Raw genomic sequence first — 19,826 nt, forward strand, 5'->3', positions numbered from 1 at the left:
GTCATCTACACATTAGAAGTAAAAAGTCAAAGTCACACTTTATGTGATTGCCTATACAAAATACAGCTCATGCTTTGGACTGTCCAAACTGCAAGCTTTCTAGTTTGAAGCTTGCAAAAGACTTATTTGACTTAGAATCTTTGATTCCTACATATCTAGCTTTATTTGTTCTAGGGGGTTTATTACTAATGCCTGATCTGGATAAGTTTAAGGAAAGATGGTAGCTCTGGGCAATACTAGCTGCCAAAAATAACAGTTGTGAAAGCCTGGAAATGGGCTATAACGCCAGAACTGAGTCATAGGCAGTGGGAATAAGTGAATTAGCTGCAACAAAAAATTCCCCATATGTAGAATTAAATATCGTACTTTTACCTTAAAATACTTGAATAAAACCTAAGCTATAATTCGGATAATTGTTACCTCTTAGAAAATGTGACCGCTAGTGCTGCCTCTATAAAACTAAACACTAACAAAGCATATCTAACCACAAACTTCTTTGCTAAACAACAAGCATGCTTATTCCACAGACGCTTCTCCATAGCTTTTTGTCTTCTTCCCTAGCTCTCAAAGAAAGTTTTAATTGCAATGATTTTATTCATGTGTAAAATGCAATCAGAACCATTACTGTACAGCCCATCACTTACGTATGCATAACACCATTATTTAACTGTGGGCTCAGATTTCACCAAGAATCTCCAAGTTGTGTTTTGCAAGAATACCACGTACTATTGCACAAACACTTATTTAGAAGTATGATTATGGCAAGAGACCAAACCAGCAGTCAAATGTGTTTTTTTTTTCAGCAGCATTAACAACAGAGATCAGAAACAGTACTGAAAAGCTACCCGAAAACAGCCTAAACTCTAAGTATGTGTAACAAAACCGGTTAATAACATAAACACATTTAAATAGAGCAGAGAATTTGAAGGTTCCTCCTTTTTCTCTTTACTGCTGTGGACTATAGACATGGGAGATCCGAAAACTGCGTGGCACTGTTCTGATGAAGAATGAAAATGGTGTATTAACAAATTCTGATAGGAAGGAAAGCAGTCGCCTCCGAGTGACCGTTCCAGTCCTGCCCCCTGCAAGTACAGGACACACAGAAACAACGCAGCTGAAACAGTTGCCTGGGAGCAGAAATCGTTTGAATTAGGAGAGTGTGGATTCTTGTTCTCTGTGAATCTCTCATTTTGCTCTATTTTAAGAAAAAAAATCGTCATATATATTACACTAACATAGACATTACGAGAATCACCTCTGTAACATACATCGACTCTCTACAAATAGAGCCTGTCTTAATTTCAGCAGAGCTGAAACCTCTATCATATACATTTTCCCAAAAAAGAAAAACCCTAAACAAACTCGAAAACCCCCTTAAAAACCTGCATCCTTCAAGTCATTTCCTGCATGTTTGTTACCTATCAGCAAGACAGTATTAATAACCAACATGAAGTATTCCCACTAATGCATTACAATGTGATAGATCATGTTTTTTCTTATTCATCATATATCGTGTCACACATTATCTGTACCAGAATAATTTAATTTCTATTTGGAAACTAGGGGTCAAGAAACGCTACAGAATCTGTTAACGCTATGTTACACTTTAATATTTTCATCCATGTGTTGTACATCTTATTGACCACATGGATACTCCTTATTCCCACTTAAAGTTATGTATAATAACAAGACACAATGGGAGAGAAATGACTGTTGATCCACATGTGCTTTTTAAAGGCTTTCATGATCACAACATACTTCGAGATTTTCCTGTGACCTGATGTTATCCTCCCAGCTTTAGACTACTTTGCTAATTTGGACTTGAAAAGCCTTGGGCGCACACCACTTATCACTAGGTGTTTCTATAGCTGAGCTCTCTAGCTGAGCACGGGGCCAACACCAGTGCACTCCCACAAGCTGTCATGGTACCATAAATGATCATACCTATTATTCACTATACATCTTGTCATAATGCTAACAGGTCTCAGACACAGATATCATTGCCATTTAGGACAGAAATAATTAAAATATCTCAGCTTCTTAGCTAATCCCATCTTTTTCACAGACATCTTTTTTGTCTCTAGGAAAAAGCTACAGCTATCTGCCTGCTGCTTTGAGGTTCCTGAATGAAGGGTATACAAAAGTATTATTGTATTATTACTTAAATACTGGAGCATGTAATTTTTAAACTCAATATAAAAAAATCAATCTTTAACTATACACATGCAGATCTCTTAGGTTGCAAAATACATCTTGTCCAGCTGAGAGAGAAAGAAAGATATTAACAGCTGGGTTACAGAAGAATGTGCTTAATGTTGCTTTCAGCGATGCTTCCTTTTGATTCATGTTTTTGCTAGAAAGGAAGCTTCTACAGAATGAATGTTCATTTCTTGAATCTCAGTCCCTCAGATGGTGGGCGCTTCCTCTTGGAAATGAAGTTATCCTTGTTCCAGAAACAACTACGGTACAAGAAAGCGCACACAGAAGACAGGAAGCGTGTGTGTGTTTTATCTTCTCCAAGCAGGGCCACCTCAGTGAAGGAGAGGCAGAATACAATACAAACTAGCACTTTGTGTCAGACGCCAACCCATGCTGAGATTTTAACTCCAGCTTCCTGAGCATGAATAAACTGATTGCTCTGTAATAAAGCTATTCTGTTATTAGGATATTTTACTGGGTTAGGGCCAACTGCCTTAAAAATACAATGCTCCCATTAGGTGAACAGAAGTCGCAGTAGTAGGAAATAAAAAGCTTTATCCAGATTTTTACTAGGGAAAAATTTTTGGCAATAACTACCAAGAACATTACTTTTAAATTTGATTTTGAAGTATTATTTATATAAAAATAGGAAAAAAAAAAGAAGAAAAATATATTATGTAGAAAATGTGCTCAAACCAAAATTAATATTAAATAGAATAAAAACTCTGTAATATGCCTGTTCACACGACACACACAATCCAGTCTGACCAGTGGAACAACATCTTGGACAACTGTAGGACACTTCAACATCCACATTCTTGTTTATCTTATGTGATTGACATTGTGAAATCGTGCTACAAACCAAACTGCCTGTTGGATAACATTTTTTTAGCCTTCCTCAGGGCTGAGATTGTATCATATCAGTGTGGAAAACAGCCTCCCCTGGCACAGCTACAGACCACCAATTTTCCCTTTCCATGAAGATCCAAATAAGAAAAAAAACATGTGGTGGTTTACAGTGAGGTTTAGCCTACTATTAGTACTATTAGGATTAGCAGTAGTACTGGAATTAAAAACATTCCAGCTGTACAAAGCATTTGCTGTCCCCCCAGCTCAATCTCCTTTGTATTTTTATTATGGTTTTCTGTGCTTTGACACCATTTTGATGTGTTACGTACCCGTATATTTTGGGCAGTAAAAGTTATTCCACTATGGTGCACTCTCAATTTTCAACACTCAGGAATAATCGGATACCACAACTGGAGAAGTTTTTCAAAATTATCCCATATAATTTCTTCACAGAATTTGTTTTACTTCCCTCTGAATTTGTTTTAACAAATTTTGTCCTAAAGCTAGAACATTTAAATTATAAATACTCGCTTTAAAATTGAATATGCAATATCTGCTTAATTTAATTTTTTCCCCTATCCATACTGAGGTATTTGGCCAAATAATGAAAATAACTACTATTTTGCTTTCTAAGTAATAACATACACCTCGGCTCTTTCAACTCCATTTAGCAAATTTATTTATGGTCCTATTAGTATATTTATTTCATTTTATTTAAATTTACATTTGTACTGCAGTTTATAAAATAAATATTAAATAGAGTTATAATAAAGAGATGTGAAAGAAAACTCCTGTCTTCTGAGAGAAATTGTTCTTTAAAAATACATAACTGCCTTTTAGCTGACTTTGGAAAAAAGCTTCTATACATCTTCAACTAATAGAAGCTATAAAAAACCCTTTGTAATATTGGAACCAGTCGAGAAACCACAAGTATTCAAATGCAGGAAATCATGATTTTATAACATTTTAATGTGATCTACTCTTGGGAAACAAAGTTAACCAAGCCCTATTTCTGTACAGGAAATATTCCACTGTACAGTTGTAATACATTGTGGTGAGGGGTACAGCTGCAAATTTTTCACCTGTAATGCCCCACTGGTATTGTGGCTTACTGAATTGCATCAAGATTGCCTTCCTGTCCGGAAAGCCCTCTAAGTACAAACAAGACTCTAAGCCCAGGTTTTATTTTCCCTTGGTATCAGAATATGGTAATTTAAGAGCCCTGAGAAATGCTTTTTAACCTTTAGAAGAAATATGTAGCATTCTTTTATTAGGAACTATGTTCTTTGCCTTTTTGAAACAGCATGTGACCAACTTATCTTATCAATTTATCAGGCTAGCAGGTTCACAGCAAATGCAGGTGTGTATAGTAATGTAATCTGTCACAGATACTGGCTTTTTTCATTATGGAAAAATTACTCCAAACACACTAACAGATTTTGTTAAGAAAGCACAGAATAGCACTATGCTATAACTGAGAAGATTTCTGCAGGACTTTTTAAAATGGAAAATGTATGTACTATTAAGTGTCAAACCCATTTTTTTTCTACTAACTGTCATTCATCTTATGACTGAGTTTATGTGAAGATCACTCACTTTTCTAATAGCAAAAGCAACAGTATTTAATTTAATTTATTAGGGTCTTAATTTATTGTTCTAAGTATTGAGAAACAGAAGTATATAGATAGGAGATCTTACATTAGGGACTTACCTATTTCTTGCAATACTCCTTATTCTCTTTTTCTGATACAGGAACAATCTTCCACATTTTATTTAAGGCTTTTCATTTTCGAAGCTTCAGTATTTATTAATAATATAAGCACTATGCTGTTGAAATGTAGTCACACCTCTGGGATTGAGGGTAGCAGTCTATTAATACATAAAGTACTGTGTAATTTTCAGTATATGGGCTATTTTGATCACATATTCTCACCACAGTAAAGCCTGACTCCTACAAGAAGTGCCACAAGATCAGCGTACAGCAGGAAGGACTTCGGTTTGCAAAGTTTCATAAATCAGAGTTACAAAATCCGAAAAGTACAGAACACGAGGAGAGTGTAAATCTGTCATTAAGATAATCTGATGGTTTCGTCAGTCCTCTGGCACCCGGTAGAATTTTCACTGGCTCAGTAACCCCAAAGGGTAAATTTCAGTGTGATGCACAGGCAAATTATGCACAACTTCCATTAACATTCCCAACGAGTTACGCTTAACTCCCTGCAGACTGCACAGAAACTGTAGGCCAAACGATACAGTCTCATCTCAATGCAGTGAACACTAAGATCACACAGCAAAATAATTAAGATTATACACACAAAATACAGTAACAAACTAGTAAAGTCTGAGATAATCCTACTCTCAGGCAAGGAAGCTCACAAACAATGTTTAAAGCTGGAATTCCTGAAGAGAACAGGCTCTGTTTCAACATCTGCTTAAGACTCACGGTGTAACACTGCAACTCCTTTAGCCCCTACTTCCTTCCTTGCAAGAAAATGAAGGCAATACTTATCATTAATAGTCAGAGTCTTAACTTTGGAAAAAATGTGCAAAACTCTGCCCAGCATCACAAAACTTGCTCACATCCAGATCATCTGAAGTGTAAGTGGCTCAGGCTACAAGCAAGCCTTCAGCCCTCTTAAACAGAGCAGTTGTTCACATGATGACCTGCATCCATTTTTGTACACATGCATGGATGTAAACACTGCTTCTACTGATGGGAAAGCAGTTTCCTACATTAGAATAAAAGGCATTCGTTACAGTTCTAGTTTATGACCAGATATGCTCAATAATTATACCGTATTGTTTCATTTCAAGCTTGTTGCAACTTCACACGGTAGAGAGATCGTAAAACCACTGTATACGCTCTATGTATAGTAGTAGTATGACCAGTACAGTCATTTTTAATAACATCAAAAGGTAGAATTAACAAGAAACGTAAGTTTTAAAAAGCAGAATCCCAGACAAAGCACCAAATTTGCCTTCTGAGCAATTCGAAATGGCTAGACGAATTTCACCATCCATCTAAAAAATCTGATTACTTGAAGACAGTACTGAACTGCATGGCAGTAGATTCAAAAATTTGCAAACCGACAGGTTTATCGATAAGCACGGTTGAACTTTACAGCTTATTATCTAATAACACTATGAACTTAAATCACTAACCTGTCACACACAAATCATCTGGATTTCCAAAATAGTTGTTGCTTTGGGAATGTAAGAAATAAATCAAACATGAATAAAATTTGTGGTTTCCCAAAAAGCTCATTTCCCAGACTCTCAAATGCCCAGCTGAACACTGTAGCTCCAACAGGGAATGAAAAGTAAAAAGGAAGCAGAGCCAGCCAAAAATGAGGTATTCTCTGTTAAAAGGAAAAATGAATGTCTTTGACATTGATCATAATTCTTTTCCTGTTGACTGCCATGTCAAATCTTTCCTGGAATAATGACTTACAGTAGGTCTAATGTCAGTCATTCTTAAGCTCATGCTTCCTTAAGCCACTGTTTAAACAACCACAAGGTGTTAGAAAATGACTGTTTATTGGCTGACAGTGTTGAAAAAATCAGATTCTAGACTGCAGAGTTTGCAAAAAAAAGTAAGCATGTAAGACAACGCAACAGACAATTTTTTGAATCCTCACCTTTTGAAGTTGGAAATATTTTACGTTCTCATAAAAGAGATTTCACCATCTCAGCAAATGCTCTGAGTGAATTTTACCAGAGTGGTTTTATTTACCTAGTCTTTCTTTATTAAATCCCAGTTAAGCCCTTGCAACCTCAGAACTATACTCACTGCCCTAATTTTCTCTAGTAGATCTTGAGATCTGGTTAATTTAATCACCACTTTTCTAAACCAGGAATAAGTGCTCTGTTTATTAGGAGACTATATAAAGAAGAAAGGCCAAAAAAAGGAGACCTCAGCACACATTCATCTTTTCATCAGCTGTTATAATGCTGACTACACTTGTATGCAATAGGAATCCTGGCAGGTACACAAGGGAAACATCCTCAAATACAAAAACCTGTCGGGGTTATAGCTCAGTAGATATTTTATTTTAACTTCATATGGAGAAATGAACAAATGCCATAGGTTATCTTCCGTTTGTCTTGTAAGCTTTAACAGCTTGTATCTCTCACTGGATGACAATCCAGGAGAAAGAATTTTAAGTCTGTGTTGGTGATGCAGCTTAAATAAATCAGAGCTCAGAATTTGGTGCATTACACATTATATGATCACTTTGATTAGACAAATCTGGTTTTCTCCACCTTTTAAATCCATGGCCACTTGTGTAAACGCTCTTGTATTACATAGCTTTTTGTTTGAGATATGGGGCAGTGCCAGCAATATCCCTTATTGGAAAGATAACTCTACAGTGGAATGGCAAACACTGAGCATCTCTGTAAAAAGTTCACTAGCTAAAAGAGACCTCCAGCTGTACAGGAAACCATTTCTGTGTCCTCTTCACCTGCAGCACAGAAAAACAGATACTTCCTTGCTCTCCTATCTTGGTGAGCCCCTCCCAATCTTTGCTCTCTCCCTTGCCAACCCAAGCCTGTCAACCTTGTTCTTGGTAAAGATAAATCATATAAAAATGTGACCCAGATGAAATCAGAAAAGTAAAATAACCCAGGCTAATCAGAGGCAAAGAAAAACGTAAATTTGAGATTCTCAAGACTGCAGGAAGACACAGGAAGACTTTGGGAAACTAGAACCATAGTGCAAGCAGAGTTTTAAGCCCCACAGCACAGATATCAAGCAGCACCTTCTTTGAGCTTGAATGCCTAAATGTAGCTAACTCCTGTTGTATCTGTACAATTTGAAGGTCACAACTGAATCACTAACAGAATTTTTTTTCCTGCAACTCTCTCCATCAAATTGTAAAAATACCACAGAAATGAAGAACACTTATCCTTTCTCAACTGCTGCAACCCGACAGATCCAAGGAACTGTACAGGCACAGCTGAATTTAGCATTACATGACAGCTCTGAAATATAGTCCCTTGTTATGTTGTGGAATATATTCTACTTCAATTATCCTTATGTTCTGGGACAGTGGCATTATCTGCACAACCATAAACTATTGTCTGGAATTAGAAATTGCTCTTACTCCTTTCTTCCTAATGCCATATTTCCAAAGCAAACAGAACAATCGGGATGGTGGAAATAGCCACAAAATTCTCTTTCAACTGTCCTTGTAACCAGCTCAAGCCAATGTTCTCATCATTTGGTAGATGAGGAGAGAGACTATGAAGCCCTTCCTCTGCAGTTTAGACTATCTAGCACACTTTTGTTCCTGAGTTGCTAACATAATCTTCTACAACTCTCATGTCCCTGCAGGAGATATTTCTATATACCTCATAAAACATATTCTGCTTGAAGGCTATTACCATGCTTCGAAGTCCTTGGTGGAAGACATATTATGGACAGATTCACAATAACGAGAATCATCACCACCAACAGATTCCAACTTTAACTGCTATGAAACAAGAATGTCATAGAGCAAATAAAGGACCTGTTGCCCTACAACGACGAGCTGGTTGCCTTGCAGAAAACAGTTTACTGATAAACTGAGGCATACCTTAAGTCTTCACACATGAACACTTGCTGAGACAAATCTATAAACATCTGCACAATTTTTACTACAAAAATTATCTGCACAAGAGAGTGTCCTAAATGTAACGTTAACTGTTTTGGAGCAAGAACAGTAGGCTTTGTCTCTCTGGTTTTGTGTACATATTTTCTTTAAGTACATAATAAAATAGCCTTTTAAAGTTGCTCATCCACATATCTTCAGACTTTCTCTTATCAGCAATCTACTTGAATGATTTAAAAGTTTCATTTGTTGTAACTGAGAAAGTCTCAGTGAACATCCTTTTTGATGTACTAGTATCAGTCTTCAGTATTTTATAGTAATGGCATTGGTACTTCATTTTGCTTATTATCTTTTGAATTCATTTTGTGAAATTTTTCCAAGTTTCGACTTTCCTCTGCTCCTGAGGTGTGAATATGATTCTCACATCAACACCGTTCTACCCTTTGCCCTTGCTGATTTGGGCAGTAAGGGATTACCCTGGCTTACATGACATTAGATGGAGTCAGCACTGGGATTAACTTCATTCTTATGAAATGTGTGCTGTCTTAACTGAAGGTATCAGTGGAATATGCTTTTTATTCTCCATGTATTTTAAAAATAATCTTAGCAGTAGTCAAGATCAAAAGGGTATGCCTTTACCAACATTTAAGTTGCTGCCTGAAGGTCTTTTCTGTAGATCCCCTTTATACAAGGGGTACAATAGTGGTGGCTTAGAGCAATATTTATCCCATTACTTGGACAAGACAGTCTGTTTAGTTTTCCTTTTTATGAGAACATGAAACTACTGCTCTTGTATGCATATTCCTTCATTCCACATTGACCTTTACTAAGCTATTGAGCTGTATCTAGAGCTTTCTAAGCACTGATTGAAAAAATCTCACAGCTTGGAAAACAGACAACCATTAGTAGAAATGAAACAGAAGCTGATAGAACAGTCAAGAATTCATGGTTTTGATCAAGGAACTAGGAAGACTGAGGAATATTCTACATCCATAGCACATCTCTTTCTTGATCCAGAACCCAGTATTAACTTTTTTTTCAGTTAGCTATACAAGGTTGCACCCAAAACACTTGTGAGCACAGCAGCAAATTCTTTTTTGCTTCACTTCATTGATTTTGTGTTCCAAAAATAATACCCGTGTATGTACTTTCAAATACTACTATATAAACTTTAAAACAGCCTTGAGAAGGTATATTCAGAAAAGATCTTGGCAGCGATGTAGACACAAGGGGAGTAAAATAAGAAAAGGTCTCCAAGTCAAAAAGGGCTAGAAGTGATGCCAGACAGTGGCTTTAGTACCTGAGGATAAGAAACACCTTATGTCACTGAATAGAAACTCCTTATAAAATTAAGAAGAGGTGCCAGGGAAGCCTAATGGTGTTTCATCAAATATTAGTTAGCTGAAAGAACGGTAAGTCACATAGGGCCAAAGCACATTTGTAGCATATGAAAATGGGACAATGAGGGATTAAAAATTAAATAGAAAGGGGCTGCAATGTCTGGTAAACAGGAAGAACAACGAGATCAGATACTCTCTATCTCCCAGAAGAAATACAATCCTGATGCAGTTTCTTGCAAGTGCATCTAGGATTTCTCTCTCACTTCCTTCAAACAAATAGATCAAACTTCTATTTCAAATTGCTAAAGAAAATGCAACATGATACACCATGGCAAAAACACCAGTTCTTCCTTTTCCCTCCACAAATAAAAGCAATAATGTTCGGATTATAAAAAAGTAAAGTATTAGAAACTTGACCAGTGCAACTGCTTACCTTTGCAACACCACAAGTAAAAGCACAAGAAAATAAGCTCTTGGGACAATCTAGAAATAGCAGCAAGGTAAGGTTTTACAGAAACAATACAGTTCATATCAACTCTTATAATCTGAACCTGTTCGCTTATCCTTTGGCCACAGCAGATGACACATAACTTCAATATCTAGAAAAATCCTCTTTATGGTGAAGCTTTTGCAAGTTTCAGGAATTTGAAGAATAGCTATAAAAACAAAGAGACTTCTAAAACCTGCCCATGATTAAAACGATATGCCAAAAGAAGTTTAGCAAAGACAGAAAGCTAGATGAAATGCCACAGCAACTTACTCGGAAAGAAAGAACATGCAACTGGTAAACTTTTAATTCCAGACAAACTACAGAAGTGCACCTTTGCTTGGATTTATGTGAAGTAAAGGATTAAGGGAGACTGGTAAAACAGCTGGTGATGTTATGGGTCCTCCGAGCATTTGAACATATACACAATCCTGGGGAAGTTTTTAAAATATATTTTAATATACTTCAATATCATTATTGTCTTTAAATTTAGATCCTTTTATCAAAAAAGCTGAAGTCTTTGGCTTGCAGATGTTCCTCTAATGTTTCATGTCAAGAAGTGAATAAAATAAAAGTGTTGTTTTGTCTTTTTTTCTCTTTATATTTTGTCAATTTTCCATATGCACTAAATACGCAGTATATTAAGAAACAGACATATATCCATACAGGGAAAAAAGTGGAGCTGATGAAAGGCCTCCTGATTAATTTAAATCAGAACCTAAAGTTTGAGATGAGTATTTGGTAAATGTAGTTTACCTAAAGAGTTTGAAAATTGACTCTGTATTACTTACTCCACCCACATATCTATGTTAGACTAATAAAAAAATGCACATTGTCCATGTTTAAAATGGCTGTTCATCTACATTGTGCAGAACTGCTCTGTGTAGGTGCACGGCCATTTCTGGAAAACGTGATAAATGACACCTAGAGCCAGGCAACAGTTGCTGCCATAATTAATGGCCCACTACCAAAATGTGGATCCTCTTGTAGGCATTTCTGCACTCCATGTGCCCAAGAGCTCAGTTTTTTAATAGATGTCCTCTAATTTGGCTGGTATCTTTCATCTCTGCCCTTGTAACTGAAAGCGCAAGGTAGTAATATAAGACTTACTAAGAATTAATTAATCATAAAATTGACAGACCTTAAGAAGAAAGTGTGCCACAGTAAAAAGCATCATGGAGGGAAGCTATACAGGGATGCTTGACCACAAACTTAAAACAAGACTGATGGAAACAGTTCTCTGCAGTCAACGTATAAGATTAAATGCAAATCTGAACAATTACATGAAGACCAGTAGAAGCTGACAGAACCTGAACACTGGTAGCTGAGTGCTTCCCGGTTTCTATCTTACTGTCTGAGGCAATCGCAGGGGAAATGAAAGAGGATTGCAACTACCGTCTTTTCTCTAGGCCGCAGCATGGAAGCACAAAGCAGGAGAATGTGTGTACTACTAGAAGTCCAGCTGCATATACCCACGTGAAGAAGAACCGATACTCCCTCTGTACAGGGTCATATTATTACACAAGCACATACATTATGTTCATGATGTCTGTTATCTATAATGGGAGCTTAATGTAATTATACCAAAAACTTGGTGTGCTTTGCTCTGAAAACACTATCCTGAAAGAAGGCAAATTGCTGGCTGTCATAGCAACCTTATAGGGTCATCAAGACAGCATACAATAACAGAATTTTGATCTTTGATTCAAACCTCATGCCAAGTGGAACTGATTTTTTTTCCATTTAATTTTAATTTTCATATAACTGAAAGGAGCTGACATTTGGTTGTCTAGAGGGCAAAGAAATTGGCGGGACACTTACATGATCTCACTAACAGTATGTGCACGGTAATAACATTATACCATTTATCTGAGGAAGATTATGCTACTTATCCATAACTCAAAGCATATTGGTGCATAATTCAATTTTAAAAGCAATTTTTAAAGTTATAGGAATAATGAAATATAATTCAGCATTTCTGAACAAATCGGAAGAATTGGGAGATATTTATTTCCCTTGACTCACAACACTATTCTGATTAACAAGCAGATTCAAATTTAAAAAAATAATGACAGATCCAATTTGTAATATAAAAAAGAAACTGATATTAACAAAATTAAAATTAAGCAAAAATCAAAATAGGCATGCAAGGAGTAAGTGAATTTATAAAGATAAATTACACTAGACAGTAGAGAATGTAACTACCTGATTGTGTATTTGAGAAAGGAAAAATTCCCAGAGTTAAGGATCAGTGTAATCATGAGGTATGGTCTATTTTTGGGGCACAGGGTCACACAGCTGCAACACTCAGCCCTCCTTTGAAAGGCAGTTCCATGATCTCACACAGTCAAACTGGACTGCCCACTTCAACCCTCTCAAAGCAAACCAAGAGAAAATAGATCCTTATTGTCTGCCTCGTGGATCTTACTAGTAGAAGCACAGCCATCTGCCATCACAGACACAGAAAAGGATGGCCGGATTGGAAATTTTTAGTTCAATGATTCCACTGAATCTTGGCAATTGCAGACCAGGTCTTTCCTCACGTGTTTCAGTTTCAAATGAAATGAAATCTTTAAGTAAAGACTGACAGATGAAATCATAGGAAGACAGAATAAATTTGGCTATAGCTTATTATGTCACGGAAAAACTTTACAGGTAAGTGGTTCAAATGTTTGCACAAGTAGTTTTAAAACTAAAGATGGGCTCAAGCTGTGGAATTTACCTCCTATTAATTTTATAGAGCTCCCGACATTTGTTTTGTGCTTATTTTTAATAAACCTAAGTTTGAAAACATTCACTTTACAGCAGTAACGTTTTCTTTTGTTAATGAAAATAGAAAACTCTCACTACCCACCTGAAGAACATCTCCAAGGTCAGCAGTGCTAATATCTGGGTCTTCAGTGGTATTAAAAGGAACTGGGTTAATTCTTACAAGAGTGAGCACTCTGGGTTCTGGGTATCTCCACAACATCATTCCTGGACTATCCTCAGTTTCATTGTAAAACACAACTTCATAGGCACTGGGCAGTTTTTGTGCTTCTGTCAAATGAAAGAAAGCTATAATCTGTTATACAATTTCTAGAAAGAAACATGCTGGTTTACGAGACCAAAGTAGTTAAAAATAAACCCCTCAGGATCAAAAGGAGAGAAAATATAAAAGCAATTTCCCTGACTTTTAAAAGATTACAGCTTAATGGAAAGATATCAAAAAAGTATTTTTTTTTTCATTCTAGCAGATGTCTTTTCAATTGCTTTTCCAAAAAAAGTAAAGTATTCATTGTAAGAGGCAAGTAATCTTTACTAGGTTACTACTGTATTTACTTCATAATTAAAAAAAACAGAAGATAGCAATAATATCCTTCTTACCTGCATCTTGTATATACTGGAACAGGCCTGTTCTCAGATCATCTGAGGTATGCTCAGTTCTTGAGGCCTGATTCCTTCCCGTAGAAAAACAAGTGGGGTGTGTACGTTCAGATATCAATGTCTCCATGCTGCCCTTTTTAGAGAGGTACTGCCACAGAAGCTCCTGGAGAAGAACTAAACAGTTCAAATGCTCTTGTCCCCAGAAAACCTTTAAAAAAAAGACAAAAAGAAAAAGAAAGAGAAAAGACATAACAGTTACATACAAATATTTAGTCATTTTTGAAGGAAAAAACCTCCCCAAAACAATAGGAACTTTATATGGCTTTCAGCCTGCTCTGCTTATACCTTAATTGCTTGCAAGTATCCTTAATGTAAAAATAAAGAACAGGAACAAGAAATCTCTACAAAACCATTTGGCAAATGTGTTCTTTTCATCATTCGAAGGAAAGCATTAATTCTTACCACTTACAATTGATACCGATGCTACCTGGAAGACCACAGAACTTAAAAGTGATAGGCAAGAACTTACAGTTGAGTGCAGTACATAATGCTAGGACTAGTCACAGGTCTTGCAGTTCAAGATATGACAAAAAAACCTTAAAGATGCAAAGTTTAAACTGTTCAAAGAGCATGTTGCTCCAAAGTGGAATTCTGGAATGCCTTAAAAACCGAGGAAATGACACAGCAAAGAAGATGACTAGAAAGACATACGAAAGATCATCTCAAGTACAAATACAGTATATACAGTATATGCATTGGATGTGCTGTAAGTTCTCAGAGTGAGGTTTAAAAGTTTAAAGTTTTTTGAAGTTTAAAACAGAAATTTAGAAAAATATCTAAGAATTTAGCTGGCAGAAGTGCTCAGCAAGCCACTTTCCATCATCTATCAGCAGTCCTGGCTAACCAGGGAGGTCCCAGTTGACTGGAGGTTAGCAAATATGATGTCCATCTACAAGAAGAGCTGGAAGGAGGATCCGGGAACTACAGGCCTGTCAGCCTGACCTCAGCGCTGAGGAAGGTTATGGAGCAGATCATCCTGAGCACCATCACGTGGCATGTACAGGACAACCCGGGAATCAGGCCCAGTCAGCCTGGGTTTATGAAAGGCAGGTCCTGCTTGACTAACCTGATCTACTTCTATGACAAGGTGACCTGCTTAGTGGATGAGGGAAAAGCTGTGGATGTTGTCTACCTGGACTTTAGTAAAGCCTTTGACACGGTTTCCCACAGCATTCTCCTGGAGAAGCTGGCTGCTCAGGGCTTGGGTGGGCGTACGCTTCACTGGGTAAAAAACTGGCTGGAGGGCCAGGCCCAAAGAGTTGTGGTGAATGGAGTTAAATCCAGTTGGCAGCCAGTCACAAGTGGTGTTCCCCAGGGCTCAGTACTGGGGCCAGTTCTGTTTAATATCTTTATCAACGATCTGGACGAGGGGATTGAGTGCACCCTCATTAAGTTTGCAGATGACACCAAGCTGGGCAGAAGTGTCGATCTGCTGGAGGGTAGGGGGGCCCTACAGAGGGACCTGGACAGGCTGGATTGATGGGCTGAGGCCAACTGTATGAGGTTCAACAAGGCTCAGTGCTGGGTCCTGCACTTGGGTCATAACAACCCCAGGCAACGCTACAGGCTTGGGGAGGAGTGGCTGGAGAGCTGTCTGGAGGAAAAGGACCTGGGGGTGTTGGTTGACAGCCGCCTGACCATGAGCCAGCAGTGTGCTCAGGCGGCCAAGAAGGCCAACAGCATCCTGGCTTGTATCAGGAATAGTGTGGCCAGCAGGACCAGGGAGGTGATTGTGCCCCTGTACTCGGCACTGGTGAGGCCACACCTCGAGTACTGTGTTCAGTTTTGGGCCCCTCGCTACCAGAAGGACACGGAGATGCTGGAGCGTGTCCAGAGAAGGGCAACGAAGCTGGTGAAGGGTCTGGAGCACAAGTCTTATGAGGAGCAGCTGAGGGAGCTGGGGCTGTTTAGTCTGGAGAAGAGGAGGCTGAGGGGAGACCTGATTGCTCTCTACAACTACCTGAAAGGAGGTTGTAGCGAGGTGGAGGTTGGTCTCTTCACCCTAGTAACAAGCGATAGGACAAGAGGAAACAGCCTCAAGCTGCGCCAGGGGAGGTTTAGAGGTTTAGGCTGGATATTAGGAAAAACTTCTTCACTGAAAGGGCAGTCAGGCACTGGAACAGGCTGCCCAGGGAAGTGGTTGAGTCTCCATCCCTGGAGGTATTTAAAAGACGGGCAGACGTGGTGCTTGAGGACATGGTTTAGTGGTGGACTTGGCAGTGCTACGTTAATGGTTGGACTCGATGATCTAAAGGATCTTTTCCAACCTAAACGATTCTATGACTCTATGATTCTAGAAACTGGCGTTCAAAGTCCAGAAGATTCATACACTTTATAGCAAAATAAAAGGCAAGCAGATGTTCCTCTCTCCCAGCTTTAACAAGCAGCACTGCTTTTCTCAAATCAAACTCCTGTTTGAGAGAATCACGTTAACAGGACAAGTCCTTTAGTCCTCATGTACAGAAGTGGGCCCAGAAGCAATAGGGAAGACAAGGAAGGAACTAGCAACTAATAAAGAAATAAGACTTAGAACCAGTGTGGGATGAAAGCAAATCACCAGACAGTAACTTAAAAGTCCATGGTAAGGGTAGGAGTAAAGTAAACAAGTCAGGTACGCACATAAAGAGTAGTACAAATTTTTTCACTGGGTAATACCAGTTTTCAAATATGAAAAAAAATCAGAAGATGCTTAAAGGGCATGTAGTACAGCTGTCAAGAAGGAAGCTTTTTCTTCCTCTGCATCTACATGTAAGCCCATGGAATAAACCAAGACCCTCTTGAAACACAGCTACAGCCAGTTCTGAGCTAAATAGTCCTGGGCTACCCACATCATCTCCCTAATTTGGTGCATCTCTACTGCAGTTTCTAGAGCACCTCTGGGCTCTGGGTCCCACACTTGGTCTAGCACCATCTCAAAGGAGCTCTGTGTCACCTAAGCTGATCCCAGAGGCCTCAGTCCCCCATCGATGGAGGGGGGAGGAATGCTTTTTCCCCCCACTTTTATTCATTTTATTTTTAGGCAGCTGGAACTCCAGAGCATGGAACTCCTACTACTATATTCACAGATGAGGCACCAATTTCACTTAAGCTCTCTAGGTTCTGCTGCAATACAAATTAAGAGTGGTAGAAGATGAGGTCATGTTTAGAGCTGGTAAAATCATTAGCCATAAATAAATTAATTTGAAACAGAATTGCTAATGCTTTTGTCAGCATTCTCAAATGTATTCTGCCAGACCAAATAGTTAATTGTTTTCTGCAAAAGCTAATTATCCCAGTGTATACTCTAATAATAAATGGCTTTCTCAGATTTATAGATATTTTTCTGATCCTTGTCAAAACCCCAAAATTTTGGAAAAAAATCCCCAACTTTTTATTATTAACAACATGTAAACGTAATCAGCCAAGTACCTGTGAATAACAAATAAAAAAGAAGCAGAGAAACAAATTGGCTTTATTTATTCATTAAGATGTAATTTTTAAAAATTTGTATTATTGAATTAGCCCTATTCCCAGTGCTGTGGTTTTAAGAACTTCTAATGCCGATTCTGGGAAAAGACCTAATGACATGACTAAATGTCAAAATTTCCTTTTTGTGTTTTATATGCTTGATTTATATATTTATTTTAAAACATTTGGTGTGTATAGATACTACAATAAAAATAATTAAAACAAGACATATCTTAAAGCCCACTTGTTTAAGCCCCACAGAATCTATTTTTCATTTCAAGAACTCCCATGCTTCTTGGACTAGTTTCAAGTTGTGGGCACTTCCAAAAAGGAGAGGATAGCATGGAAAACTGAGTATTAATTGCTACAAACAACAGTTTATAATTACTCCCCTGAGAAACTGGTGTAAGTTTAAAAAGAAAGGATATGTATTTCTTAAAGCTACCCCTAGGCATTACAGACACATAGCTCATGGACAGACAAACACACACACATCAGAACAGGGTCATAGATATTAAGTGTTAGTAATTTGATCCAGTAGTTTTAAGGGAACACACACATACAGCTAGAATACATGGTTTAAGCAGTATTTAAAAAACAAAACAAAACTGTACACAATTTTTCAATCAACAGTTTTACATGAAAAAATAGATACTTATTTTAAAAGGTAAAATAAAAACCACCCAGAAAAAACAAGCAAAAAACCCCAACCCAATGACCTGTTGTAGGCTGCAAAGCTTTACAGGCTTTCATGCAATTTATTGATGAAATCTCAATCATCCACAGCCAGTCCAGCTCAACAGCAGAACCATAAGCATTTTATACAGACCTGTAGCAGTCCTCCTCTCAAATCGATGTATATTTTTGGAATAGATTGCTCTGGGCCAGGATCACCACTGTGCTTACACCACTTGGCTTCGACATTAACAGAGCAGCAAAAAGGGCCCATCAGAGATTTGGCTCTTTCTTTGAGACTTGTTTTAAGTAGGAAATCTTTTATGTCAAGGACAAAAGATGATCCATGGATTCCTAAAAAGACAGAGAGACAATTAATCCCGCCCGTAGTTATTCTCCCAACATTTATGTGCTTATTTCCTGAATTCACTTTACCATGAGCCTGGGAATCTCTGCCCACAAGCAATTACTCATACAAGTAGTCTCACTGACTTTCATGGAAATACTCGTGTGGACAATGGCTTTCCTCTCCAAGCAAGAGCAGCACAGTTGGGCCACACGACTCGTGATTTTTTTTTTTTTTTAGCTTGTTCTTCCAATGCTATTGAGCATGCTTTATACAGTGCTGCAGTTATGGAGCAGGTATGTCTCATGCACATTCCTTACAAAGAACTATTTGCCAAAATATTATGACTTTTTACATGTGTGAGTATTTTAAGGTTTATGAGAAGAGACATTTTTCACTAAACTATGAATTTTTTTTCAAAAGAGTATATTAAGAACAAGAACAGCTGCTTCACTTGATTATATTTTAAACTGATAGGAAATAGCTATTTTGAACGATTCTCTCTGCTTTTGTTCAGGTTAGTTATTATAAAATATTGCCTTGCTAGACTTTGGAGTGCTTAGCAGGAGAATAAGGGTAATGTTTGAATTCAAATAATTCAAAACTATTACTGTAACTCAAAATATATAACGTGTTTACCTAAAAAACTAGTTTAATCTAAACTTTTCACATCATAACCATTTGCACTTTACATAGCTTTATAAAAGTAAAAATGATAATGGCAGGTTAGATTTATGACAGAACTTATGTACTCATTAAAGACACAAACATTTTTAGGAAAGAAACACTATCTGGAAATGTCACCTCTCTTGTGAATTTAACTTACTGCAAATCAGTGTCTAGTAAAACAAACCATACTTAATATATCTGTATTTCTTCTGTATATTTACATGAAAATTACTACATCTGAGGTTGGGTTAATTTTTTCTCTTCTGGTGCTCATACTTGGACTCAACACTCTGAATATTGAATGTCACCATACTTTATAATGCCCACGGCTTATTTTTCTGATGAAACTGGATATTTACCAAGGGCAAAAGATTAAAAAACACATAACGCTTACATACTGATGTTTCAAGGTAAAGGTGCATTTTATATTTTCATACCTTTGCTGGTAGAAAAATCCCACAAAAAACCTCACTGTTTTGAATACATGCAGTTCTCCTATTAATCTCTCTTAGAATCCAGAAAGAAGCCTGTCTGCATCCTGGGAATTATGATTTCATAATATTGAGAAATATTTTATACAATGGAAGGAAATAAACTGGTTTTTTTTTTTTTTTTTTAATCCAGCATCTACTAGGAAGGTGGTCCAACAGTCCCCATAGCAATAATAGCATTGAATTGTATTCCATTGTATACCAGAGTAGGAACCACAAACAAGAAGAATCTCTCCCTTGAGCAGTTTGGAGTTTAGTAACAATGATCAAGGGCTTGAGCAAACCTTTGTCCCATGCCAATCAATA

The 19,826-nt window shown here is 37.5% G+C and overlaps 1 protein-coding gene across 7 annotated transcripts in view; it reads right to left on the bottom strand.

Annotated features, from left to right (window-relative positions):
- VPS13B (vacuolar protein sorting 13 homolog B) overlaps positions 1-19,826 on the bottom strand; it is a 483,190-nt gene that overhangs the window by 67,431 nt on the left and 395,933 nt on the right. For all 7 annotated transcript variants that reach the window (XM_087749030.1, XM_087749012.1, XM_087749022.1 and 4 more), the window contains 3 exons: positions 18,169-18,368; positions 13,833-14,040; positions 13,321-13,505 (listed from right to left, as the gene is read on the bottom strand). In XM_087749030.1, coding sequence (XP_087605156.1) covers positions 13,321-13,505; positions 13,833-14,040; positions 18,169-18,368 — 593 coding nt within the window. The remainder of the gene's footprint in view (positions 1-13,320; positions 13,506-13,832; positions 14,041-18,168; positions 18,369-19,826) is intronic.

Source organism: Nipponia nippon, unplaced genomic scaffold (assembly GCF_047370975.1).
Source record: "Nipponia nippon isolate SJK-2023a ecotype South Korea unplaced genomic scaffold, ASM4737097v1 scaffold_1, whole genome shotgun sequence".
Lineage (NCBI taxonomy): Eukaryota > Metazoa > Chordata > Aves > Pelecaniformes > Threskiornithidae > Nipponia > Nipponia nippon.